We start from the raw sequence: 13,042 nt of genomic DNA, 5'->3' as shown, positions 1-13,042 counted from the left end.
CCCCAAAGATACAAAGAAAACAAACCCCGAACATTTTACCCATATTAAAGGACATCTATGTTTAGGGCTGCGTAGTGTTTCAACAAAAATCAGTGTCTGCTGAACATGCAAATGGCTTTACAAGCAACAAAGTTAGTGCTGTAAGAAAAAGACATTTTATAAATGTTTCTTGATGTCAATTACATATTACAGATTGAAAACTGAAATTAGGGAGCAGGATGTATTTACTTCTCTGAAAGAGGTCACTATTCCCAATCTGTAGTTAACAGAATGGTTAATAGGAAAGCGTGTACTAAATGAAAAGACAGCAGCAAAAAAAGCAGATCTGAATTCATTTGGAATCAATTAATCTGGAAACAGCTTTAATAAAAAGCAGTCACAGTCCTGGGATGTTCAGCTACGCCAGTTAATTAGCCCTGTAAAGAGAGGGCAAAAACACTATTCAAAAATGAAGCACAATAGTGAACCTTAAAGAAAGGCAATACAAAACAAGTCTCAACAAAAACGCGATGAGAATTCATGTTCCCCGTGGCACTCTCCATAGCTTCTGAAAGTGCCTGCTGCTGGCAATGAATGAAATAAAAGGGGAGGAGGGAGAGCAGAGAGAAAGAGGTGTTATCTTACCAGCTGACAGCTTATTGCTCCCCTCCCTTCATGACGCTGGGAACTCACAAGCCTATAAAATGTGTCTTGGCTCCCAGTCCCTTTCTCTTTCAGCAAAACCAAAAGCAAGAGGTGGCCACAGAGAGGAATGGGATGCTGCTCTACCCTGAGGTATCTCTCCTGACTCAGCTGGCACAGCATTTCTAACAGTTTGAACACTATAGCCAAAGCTGTTTCTGACTGATCTCTCCTTCCCAGTACCTGCTGTGCTACCTGCCTTCCTTTTTTTCTTCCCTTCTTTTATCCGTTAGTGGGGATTTTGGAGGGTTGGGAGAGGGAGGTGGGAGAGGCACACCATTCCTGGAAGAGAAGAGAGGTACATCCAGGATGACTGCTGACCCCACAGCCCACTGGAACGTGAGCCTTGCTGCAGCGGGTGATCCCTGGGGACCGGTGCCGGGAGCGTCAGCCGGAAACATTTCTGCACCTATAGCATCCTCAGCAGCCAACTTCTCCAACCAGTTTGTGCAACCCTCTTGGCGCATTGCCCTGTGGTCTCTGGCTTACGGTGGTGTGGTAGCAGTGGCTGTTTTTGGAAATCTCATTGTCATCTGGATTATCCTGGCTCACAAGCGCATGAGGACGGTGACCAATTACTTCCTGGTGAACCTGGCCTTCTCCGATGCCTCCATGGCTGCTTTCAATACTCTCATCAACTTCATCTACGCGCTGCACAGCGAGTGGTACTTTGGAGAGGCTTACTGCCGCTTCCACAACTTCTTCCCCATCACAGCTGTCTTCGCCAGCATCTACTCCATGACAGCGATAGCTGTGGACAGGTGAGAAAAGAGAGGAAAAGTTTAGGGGTGAGAGATTGAGCAGACTCTCTGCTGAAATAAAAGTACAGAGATAACTATCATTAAGTGATGAGAGGCAGAGCTGTCAATAGTTCATTGATTGTGCTCCTCTGTACTTCTTTAAGATCTCTTCCTAACACACTGTTTTTTCTCCCTGTCATTGGTCTTCCTCCTTCAGCCTTTCATTCATTTCACTCTCTTGCTTTCTTTTACAGCAAACACTTCCCCTCTCTGACTTCACCTGCTCTCTGTGCTCCATCTATTCATTCTAATTCTGTAACAGCAGCTGTTGCTCGGGGTTTTGCTTCCCCACCTGTGACAACAGTATCTGTCCCTCAGTCAGTGTTGTCTAATTCATGCTGATAAGGAGTTGTAGAGATTGTGTGAAGGGAGAGGATTTCAAATTTCCCTCCTCTTTGTGTTTCTGCAGCTGGCAGAGGCATTTGCCTCCTGCTCGGAAAACACTTCAGCCTCTGTTTTTAACAGCTCTTCTCACAGCCAGCTCTGAGCTGCTTGGTTCCTCCTGATTTTAACTAATGAGACTATTTAACGTTGCCATCTGTGCATATCCAGAGGACTGGTAAGAACATGGTTTCAAAGTGCTTGATTTTTTTCTGATTACTTGCAGCAAAACAAGCCTTTGTGACTGTGAAGGAAAAAAAGACAGGGAAAAACTTTACCTTTGTGCTTTTGACAATATTGTAATATTGGACAGCTGTAATCTCCACAGAGTAAAGGGGATATGCAGTTGTCAGATTTCCAGAGATGCTTTGATGGACCATCTTTCTGAGAAAGTGTACTGGAAAGATAACCTGCCCCACGCTTTAGAAATCCAATAAGTTCCTGAATTTTCATTCAGAAAATCAGATTGCTTTGTAGTTCAGATCTGTCATTTCTTTTAGCAATGCACTGAAATTACTCACAAAACTTTCTACATATCCAAATCACATTATTCATCTTGCCTGAACTGACTTGGCAGAACCGCAGCACTTTCTGGTGATGGTAGTTAAGATTTTATAAGGTTCAGTTCATCTCCTGAAATGTTATTTCTCACTTCCAGGTGCAAAGATTTGGAAACATGTTGCTGCACCTTTTGTCTGTGCTGTGGAAAAGTTCACAGAAATGCTTTTCTCTCGACCATACTAATTTCAAATTTTAGGTGGCATTCTAAGACTGATGCATTTCTGTTCCATAAAGCCGAAAATGAAAGAGAAAATTAGATTCTTAGCAACCCTCCCACCTCTTTGCTCTCAGGATAGGTGAAGACAGGAAGAAATCAGTGCACTTTCCTCCTGCCAGTAATATACCTTGTTCCCAATTGTTACTTCCTATTAATAGTAGGGGAGGTAGCGTAAAGCCAGTGAAACTATCTTTAACCACGGAAAAGTTTTTCCACCAGCTCTTTGGGTTTAGGTTAAGATTCTCATCTAGCTTGAGGATTTCAGAAAGATGAAAGGTTTTTAGTTGATGCTGAAGATTTAACTGTTATTGCTGCAGCTGATTGTGTCATTAGCTCAGCAGTTACTAGGATTCTCTAAGTAAGGTTTTTCATTTTTCTGACAAAAATATCCACAGAGATGTAATAATTGTTATCTTGAAAGTTCCTAAATTTGTGCTAGGAAGCTGTAAATGAAGGTAAATGCAGTTTCTTGGGAATCCAAAGGGTGCATTTCTGGAGTGAGGAAAAAATAACTCTGCTCCACACTGACTGAAGTGCAATGGTCAGATACAAATATGTTGGAAATATTTCCCTTGGTTTAGCCATGTGAGACAGTGGTGCTCAGAAGTGAGTCAATTACTGCTGTTATTCACTCTGATCTGGCAATTAATTTGGAGTCCCAAGATTGCTTCATTATACAACCAGTTCTATGTATAAAAATTCTCTGCAAATATGAGCTAGTTAAGGTGGAATTTTGGTGATGCAGCAATATAGCATAAAGTAAATTGCCTTCAGCAGAGCATTAAGTATATTTTTATGCATTTTTTTCCTGTTATTAGTACATCTACAATATGACTTTCTCAGTTATTTTTCTCTTGTCAATTCAATAATAATTTCATCATTTCAACTTTACCTCTTTGTAAGAGCAACTGCTCTGGAATTATACAAGGTATTCTGACAGTGACAGTGAGTAGTTGCTGATCCTATTCACACTTTACTGTTTCTTTTCTTCCTAGTATGCAAGCAAACTTTGGTCTTTGAAGGGCTATTACATATATATTACATTTCTTTATATGCAAAAGTAATTGAAAAGAATGACATGTCAATATTTCATATAAATGTAAATAAAATTACATTTATGATACACCAGTGTTCTGCACTACTGCAAAACAGCCTACAAGGCTTACTGCTGCTCAACATGCGTCAACATAATAGCATCAAAAAGATCTATGTAACTTTTTTTTAACAAATTGTTAGAAAAGAGAAAAGCAATGGATTTGACCTAACCCTGTCTAAAGATCAGATTCTGCCAAATGCTACCCACCTATCCTAGCAAGCATCCCAGCCCATTTTTCAGTCCAGCTACTTGCAAACTCAAAGGTGTTGCAATAGAAGAATAATAAAGTCCAGTGTTAAAGAGAATTCTACTTTCATGCATCCTTGTAGATGTTCCATAGAGCAGTCATTAAGGTTAACCAAGAATGAGTTTTATGTCTGCACAGAAGTCACTGATATCTTATATTACCATTGCACTACCTGCTATCACAGCCTTTCTATTTTCTTTTGGCATGTCACCATTATTACTGTGAATCAGCTGAACGTATAATCCTGAAGTTTATTTTTTCAGAGTCATGCTTGGATTTTCAAACTACAAAATTCTATATTATTCATGACTACATTTGTTTTACATGACTTGATTTTAAGCTATATTTAACATTCAGTTTTATTCCTCCTCTTGCACAATCTCCTCCCTTTTTTGTGAACCTTAGTATTATAGTGTTACATTCCTCCTGCCTAGTTTCCAGTATACTTATTACACAAATATCCTTATTCAAAACCCATCATTCTAGTTTCCAACCTTATTTCTTAGACTTCTAGTGTATCTACAGAACCACACATATACTAGGTCAGTTTTCTATTTTTCTGTGACATTGTTCAGTTCATGATGGGTATTAATAATCCCTCTATACACTTATTAGACTCCAGCATAAATAATATCATACAAGCTTGTAGCAGAAGGCAGTTACAAGGCATAAGCACACGATTCAATTTATCAAATGAAACCTAAATTCATCATGTGTACACACTCAGATCCTCAAAATATCACTTAGACTCCTCATTCTCTTCAAGTGTATGCTGTAAGAGCCATTATTATTGTCACAAAGTAGTACCACAAGCCCTATAAATGAATCTGTTAGATGTATCCTTGGTTTAAGGTAAGGTATCCTGCAGTACTTTTTCAAAGATAGTCAAGAGTTGGGTCTTTTTCTTTCTTCTTTTTTTTTTTTTTTTTTAATATTATTGGCTATATGCATGTATTTCTGACTGATTTGCCAACCAGGAGAGAAATTTGTATCATTCACATATTTGTGTTTACCTAAAATAAAATTATTTCAAAATAACTGCAGAAACAAGGAAGGCATTCAGATGACAGTGTCAGAAATGTAGGCAATGACAGAGTGGGCTGCAGTCTGTGCAGATGGAGGCGTTTTTGCAGACTTTGCATTGGTATTGGTCCTCAGTAGCCCAGGTAGATCATATTCAAAAAACAGGAGAAACAGAAGCCCTTCTGTTGGGGGAAGTTAGTCCATCATTTTATGAGAGAGATCAAAGAAAAACGTTATCCATTTTCTATCACTATGCAAAACCAGTCTTATAGTATTACAAACATGCCTGTAGCCACTCTTCCTGCAGAGAAAGTCAGTCTAGATGAATGAACACAGAACACTCCCCCAAGAAAAGATGGAGCCTTGCACTAGTAGGTAGAAGATAAAGATTAAAGAATGCAAAAGTTAAGGAATTGGTTTTAATCATACAAAAAATGCCACTAAAACCTCATGGATTATTCCATCTTCTTCAGCCTACTGAAGCTACCCCACAGAGAACTTTTGTAAGATTTTCCACAACGATGTTTTAAATAATTTTAGGGAATCATAGCAATTTCCCTACCTAAGTTTCTGAATTATGAGTTGATGCCAAATACAAAGTCTGAAAACCAGCTTCATTTTAGAGGGAATAACAGCATCTGTGTGTTCACGAAGGAAGTGCACTCTCCTGTCGACGAGCCACTTGTATGCAAGCGCTATGGTTTTCTCTCAGTCTCTTCCTTTGCCAAGTCCTAATTTCCTGTTACAATCTGGGGCTAAATTGATTACTTTTTCCCTATTTGAGTTTACAAACATGCTGTAAACAGGCGAAACAAATCACTTAGGATGATTAAAGCATTCCAACTGTGCCGCTGGATGGGCATTTGTAGGATCCAATTTGGAACATCATTTTGTTTTAAAATCTTCATATGTATTTTTGCTACAATTTTCTAAATAATGTGTTAAAGGAGGAAGATTTTCCTGCCTGCATTAGTCAGTGTGTGCTGTTTTACAAAAAAAGATAAATAAGGATTATTTGTTTATCTTTTCTACTGTCAGGACCATAATGCACAAACTTCAGAAACTTTTATAGTACTTACCAGCTATTTGTCTCTTACGTTATTTGAAAACTGTAACAGAGCTACATGATCATGCTGTCATTATAACCACTGGCTTAAAGGGTTTATCAATGTTATTCGAATTAGGAGTCTCTATTATCACTTCAGAAAAAACAGATTTTCTTGATTTGATGAACCCAAGAAACAAGTACCAAAGATTAAATTGTAGCCAAACTGAGCAGTTCTGAAGGAAACTAGATCTATTCTGACCCCAGCAGACAAGAAAACAGTCTTGAAGGAAAAGACCACTGCAGCAAGCACACCATGATGCACCAGCCATTATATCTTGCAGCCCAACTAATATCTCATTAAGTTCAATGAAAAGACTCTTGCTGACTTCAGTAGTACTTAGCTAGGGAAAAAGACTAACACAAGCCAAAGCTGGAAGGAAAGCAATGACAGTGGGATATAGCATGATCACAGCAAATGAAATCACCTGCTAATGACTCTAGTGATGAAACTAAAGCACTACCTAAAAATTTTTTAGACTAATACATAGAGCAGGTATTGCAGGTATTGAACAATCCACATTCTTGCACATGTTGTCTCAAGTCTCTCCCTGCACATGTTTGCATCCCTAAGTTTCTAAATGTGCATACTCCTTAAACACTAACACTTGGAAGATAATTATATGTTGGATGGGGTAATAATAGTAATAATTGTAATAATGCTAAATTGTCAGTTGTGGGTAGTTGGAATACATAGGGGCAATATCCTACGTCGTGCATCTACACATTGCCTCCTCACCTCACTAATTTTCGGAGCATGGAACCTCTAGCCTGTGCTAGCAGGAGCTTTCATTCCTGATGGAAACTCCCTGGCCAAAATGGACAAAGATCAAAGGCAAGGGCCAACTGAAAAATTACCTACTGCTCCTTCAGGCGGAGGCTAAAGAGACAGACAAACAACTTAACACCCTTAGATTCCGATAATGGCAAGATAAACTTTCCAGCAAACAAAATGATAGACAGGGGTGGCTAAGCCTCCTTTGCAAATGACAACTAACAGTGCAGGAAGGACTCAAGTCTCTTCTAGGCTTCTTTTGGCTACAGAGATTAACATCCAGAGACAGCTCCACTATAGAGGTGTTTTTTAACCTGCAACTGAGAGTCATTCCACATTTTCCACTATCCTTAATTATGGCAATGACGGTTTCTCTAGGAAAATGCTACCAAACTGATGACAAATTTGAGTGAGTGTAACAATTGCAGCTATAAAGCAATAACTCACTATGTTAATTAAGCAATTTTGTTTCTAAGAAAAGCCACTTAGGGAACAAGTTAGCTACTTCATTGTAATTGTTAGGGTAGTGGCAAAATACAATAAATTAGATTTGTTATCAAAGACTCCATAGTAGAGAGCTGTCAATCCTCTCTGGTCAGCTCAGTCCTTCCTGCACAAAGGCACTACTGGGAGAATGGTCAAGGCTCCTCCACCTCTTTCCCATCTTGTTTGTTAGAATGACTGTCTGCTATGTTTTTGTGATCTATCTTGTGCAAAAGCTAGGCTGTTGGCTTATCACTCACATTTCAACAAGAAAAAGAAGACGACTGCTTTTCATCTAACCCTTGTCCTTTGCCTTTCCTCATTCAGACAGCCATGAGTTAAAATTTCCCCCAGTCCAGCTGTATGAGTCATTTTACACAAACAATCCACATCTTTAAAGGGCAGTCACCAGACAGGGAGGTATAACAAGAGAATTCTATCTTAGACAAAGACAATTACTGATGGTACCTATTGGGACTAAGAATAATAAAACTGGGAATAAGAATAATGTGAATGTAATAGAAATCTGACAATAGCACATAAAAGAATGTCAACGTGCAATCTGAAGAAAACTAGCAATTGAAAGGAAATATTCCAGGCTAGGAGGAGATGCCTTAACAGTCCCACAAGCATGTGCAAATAATGACTTTTTTAAGGGTTATCACCTACTACAGGTAAAGATCATCAAGTATTTTGGACAGTATCTGACAGCCCACGCTCAAGCTATCTCAATTTGAAAGGCAGGACTCATGACTGCAAACTTATCTTCATTACTAAGTTGTTCTTGCTCTTTGGAGAAGGGAACTAGAGGGTAGAGGGCAACAATCCAACTGTTGTATATTTTCATGAGATGTGCTGCTCTCTCAGGATAAGACACCCAGCACTCGAATAAGATTATTTCATAGTTTGTATGTAACACTAACAGCATCAGTTTAGCTGAAAAAAAAAAACAAAAAACCACAAAAAGCAGGTAAAGGAGAGGGGAAGTAATTACCTTGTGGAAAAAAACAATTAAGTGCAGTAAAAACAATGCAAAATGAATAGGCTTGAAATTTTAGATAAGGAAACTGATGATTCAGAACTGAAGTTGTTTTAGATCACTCTCTGTTTCTGACAGCATTTTGATGTTTTAAGGTATTAGCACAGCTATCATGTCTGCTAGAGGCTGAGTACCAGTACGATGGCAGATGTTAGGTTTATCACATATTTGATGGTTAACTATAAACAGAGTTATTTTTGCTAAAAAAAAAAACCTATTCTAAAATTATCCATCTCTCAAGTATGAAATTTCCAAAAAGTAGGAATATCTTGAATGAAATTTGTTTGCCATAACAAGTAAATATGGATGCAGAAGATTACTTGCACAAATTCTTATCAGGACCATTATCTTATGAATATCATTATTATTGTCCTGTAGCTAATGTCTGTAGCTAAATATCTTGGACAAGTGTGCCTAGAACCTAGGTGTGTACTGTAACAATTAGGACATGTTACACCTTCCTTCATTTTAAATGAGTGCTACTCTTCTAATTGTAGGAGAACTGAATTTGTTAACGCAAAAAAGAATTTATTCAAATTTATGGCAGTGTATACATGGATTTCAATTCAAATCCTGCTTGGATTTGGAAGCACAGGCCAAGCAGTCACCTCGCAGTATGAGAAGGGTTCTCATGATCTAAAGCCAAGGCAGAAGATGAGAACACAAAAAACAAGCATCATTAATGGCTTTGAAATTTTTGTATCTATGAATGTCAAAAGAACAAACATAGACAAGAAAAATAACAATATTTGTATATCAGTGTAACTTCAGAATAGGACCTACTAATTTATGCTTGCTTATCTACAAAATAATTTCTCTGTGAGTGTAAGTGAATTTATGGTTGTGTTTTGACCTGCCTGGCAGCGAAACACCACACAGCTGCTCACTCACTCTCCCCCCTCCCAGGGATGGGGGAGAGAATTAAAGGGCTAAAGAGAAAAGAGACTTATGTGTTGAGATAATAATAATTTAATAATTACAATAAAATTGAAAATAATAATTATAATAGTAATATATACAAAAGAGTGATACACAGTGCAACTGCTCACCAGCCAATGACCAAGGCTCAGCCCATTCCCAGCTGACAATCCCAGGGCAGGGAGAGTCTCAAAACTGCAATCCTGGAAAAGAGATGAGAGCCCACGGGTCCAAGAGGGTGAGAGAGGGCAAAAGATGACACCAGGATAGAGGGGTAGGGAGAAACTTCCGGACAGATCCTCATCTATATGCTGGGCATGACATGCACAATATGGAATACACCGTTGGCCAGTTTGGTTCTCAAACCTATTTACTTGCAGTAAACTTTTTATTGATTTTTTGCATGTTCTGAAGTTATCAGCGTACATGGATTGGCAAAACAATCATAGAACAGCGAGAAGAAGGCTATCCTACCTGAGAACACAGGGACTGAGAAAGCAAATGAGATGTTTTCATGCTTTATGCATCTATTTCTTTTGGTGCTTTTATGCTTCTACATTGCCTGAGGAAAGGCTCATATTGCTGCTCTCTCAATCTCTGTATGAACCAATTGTGGTCTGAGGCTCTTTGGCAGACATTCCAAAGTCAGCCTATGTCTACTGAAATAAATGCATGCAGACTTATCAGGTTCCTGTAGCTTTTGGACAGATGACTAATAACCGTGACAGCTTGGCTGTTAATTTTTTAATTAGAGATAAATCCTGTATTATGTCGCGGAGTAGCAGAGGTTCCAGCTGTATTGTTGCTTTTCGATCCAGTTGTACAGTAACAGGATTAACTAACTCTTTGAGAAATAGTTGCTTTACTGGTATACTTATGGTTAAGTGGATGTCACAAAGTTTTAAAATAATATCCAATGAATTTTCTTTTTCTTTTCGACACTGCCTTCATGGGGGCTGAACCACCCAAGGGGCACAATGCCATCAGAACTGCAGGATGTCAAATGTCTCTGCTTTTATCCTTCTCCCAACCCTAAGCTTTGGTTGATTCTAGACCATCCTAATTTCTGAAGCTTTCTTATGCACAGGTTTTTGCTTTGTTTTACAGATACATGGCCATTATTGATCCCTTGAAGCCTAGGCTCTCTGCAACTGCTACCAAGGTGGTCATTGGGAGCATATGGATTTTGGCTTTCCTGTTGGCCTTTCCCCAGTGCCTATACTCCATAACCAAGGTGATGCCTGGGAGAACTCTTTGCTATGTAGCATGGCCAGGTGGTCCAAAACAGCATTTTACGTAAGATTTTGTTCTTTTAAACTTGTGCATGGTGGTGTCTACACTTGAAATAGACTTTGGAAAAGCTGTAGGGTATCATGCAGATACTCTACATGCAGAATAACTAATGACACTGATCACTGAGAAATGTAAAGCAAGCTTTCTAAGCTAGGAAGACTGAGCATTTTAAGTGATAAGTGGAACACATTTATACTCTTCCACTCCTGTGAGTGTTCTCCATCCCATGCTGCATGTTTACCATCATTGCCTCACTTAAGATGGCTACTTCTATGCAGATAGAGATGGTCAGAAATGGGGACAGAACACACAATTTGAAGCAAGTATCCTTTCCATCCTAAACAGGAAATAAATATTTCCAGCCTCTCCTTGTCCTAATCAGATTTTTTTTCTCTAGATCTCTTCACGAGAGGGTTGGATTTTCCCACTCATTCTGTTACACTATCACAATTAGTTATCTCAGATATCAGTCCAAATGAGAAAACCGTAAAACCTATAACTGGTTCCAGTTTCTGAAAGTGTAGAATAACCGTTGATTAAATTGAATATGTTCTCTTTGTCCCTCTGGCAGAATTTGGAATAAATGGTTACCTAGCCATAGAAACATTTCCTGCCCTTTCATGTCTTCATTGGCATTTAAGATGAACTCTGTGTTCAAGGCTGAAAGCCTGTATAATCATCCAGCATCAAATTTAACCTTTTGCTCTCTTTCAAGCAGGTGAAAGAGGCCCTGGTCATAAATAATTTTTATCACTTTAGGAGCCATGCACTGATATTTCTCTTTAGGGCAGTAAGGTCACTCTCAGTGATGGCTGGGGATTCTTCACTGATCATTCACTATGATTTTCTCTGAAGATGGCATTTAACCAGGAACTAACAGGAGGCAAAAAAAGTTATTTTTTTTTCCCTTGTGCCTACATCAGCAGTGATGACTCTGTTGCACATAGGCAGCAGATCTGCCATGTGAACTACATTGGGTAACACAGGACACTTATCAGGGCCTTTGTATAAATATCCCATTTAAATACTCATTTTCCTCTTTCATTTATGGTCCAGACTAGAGCTCGAAATGCTTTTCTTGCTCTTAGAATACTTGGCTGTACAATAATTAAATCAGTTCAGCTAGTTATGGGTAAACATACCTTATTCTGCAGTCACTAATCACGATAACTACAGATTTATTCTTAATTTACACTAGTGCAAGTTCAGAGTCAGAGCTAGAAACCCAATAAAGCATTTGCATTAAAATGTAAATAAATTTGCAGTGCAATTCAAGACTTTCAAAAAGACAGTGGGAACACCAAGGACAAGCCAGTCAATGTAAAACATGCTTTGTGCTACAGTAGCACTCTTGACTTCTAGCAGCCCATTCCATTGGTTTAGCTCCTCTGAAAGCACTTATCAGCTTAATGCTTTTTCATTGCAGGTATCACGTCATTGTGATTGTGCTGGTCTACTGCTTTCCACTGCTTGTCATGGGCATCACTTACTCCATAGTGGGAACTACCCTCTGGGGAGGAGAAATACCAGGCGACACCTCCAACAAATATCACGAGCAGCTCAAAGCTAAGAGAAAGGTACTGTTCCATTAAATCTCACTAAGTGAATCCTGATAACGTCATCTGCAATTGTGGTGCAAAGTATTGCAGTATATTCCTTCAGAAACACCAAGTCACTTGAAATAACAGTAACAAGAGATCTACTTCAATAAAAAAATTAAGTTTGACAAGCTGTCTTCTATGTTCATTAGCTGTTCTTTTTGTGACTTTATTTTTCATCTATTGGGATTTTAAATTCTTACTTCACGTGTAGCAGCATATACTGTGTCTGATATGTGGAAACTAAGCCCAAATATTTATCCTGTACAGACCTAAAATACTGAGCTTTGAACGACAGGCTGGCAAACCATTAGCTTCCCTTAGGTCATATCCTCATCCTACTGAAAGAAAAGGGAATCTTGTCATAATTTTCAGTAGATTAAGGTCCACGCATCTTTGAGATGAGTGCTGATTGACCTGTTCATACTAAATAATTCAGGTTTTAAATCAATAACTTTTGGTGAGAAATACAAACTATTTTTTCTCAGTTATTTTTGTTCAACCTATTTCAGTGTAAGTGCTGTCTAATCTAGCAAGACTGTGGATTGTTTATGAAAAGATTATTTAACTATTTTCAGTTCAGTTTTCATCCAGTTGCAGTGCCATGAAGGTTAGTTTCAACATTCTTTTTCTTAACCTAACTTTTCTTCTTTAATAAGGCAGCCCTTCTGCTTTTTATTTCTGAAATTTTTTTCATACTAAAATGCATTTAACATTCTAGATTTGAAAGAATCGTACCCAAACATGGACTTCTAACCCACAATGATCAGCACAGTTTCAATTGCTCACTTTGCTTTCTGCTATTGCGAATATGTTAACAGTGGC

At 38.5% G+C, this 13,042-nt stretch overlaps 1 protein-coding gene across 1 annotated transcript in view; it reads left to right on the top strand.

Annotated features, from left to right (window-relative positions):
• The first annotated feature begins 990 nt into the window (after positions 1-990).
• TACR3 (tachykinin receptor 3) overlaps positions 991-13,042 on the top strand; it is a 24,013-nt gene continuing 11,961 nt past the window's right edge. The window contains exons 1-3 of the mRNA XM_010075847.1: positions 991-1,442; positions 10,434-10,622; positions 12,046-12,196. Of these exons, the coding sequence (XP_010074149.1) occupies positions 991-1,442; positions 10,434-10,622; positions 12,046-12,196 (792 nt within the window). The remainder of the gene's footprint in view (positions 1,443-10,433; positions 10,623-12,045; positions 12,197-13,042) is intronic.

Source organism: Pterocles gutturalis, unplaced genomic scaffold (assembly GCF_000699245.1).
Source record: "Pterocles gutturalis isolate BGI_N339 unplaced genomic scaffold, ASM69924v1 scaffold1948, whole genome shotgun sequence".
NCBI classification, from domain to species: domain Eukaryota; kingdom Metazoa; phylum Chordata; class Aves; order Pterocliformes; family Pteroclidae; genus Pterocles; species Pterocles gutturalis.
Note: the sequence above shows the minus strand (reverse complement) of the source record. Positions and strands in the feature narration are given on the sequence as shown.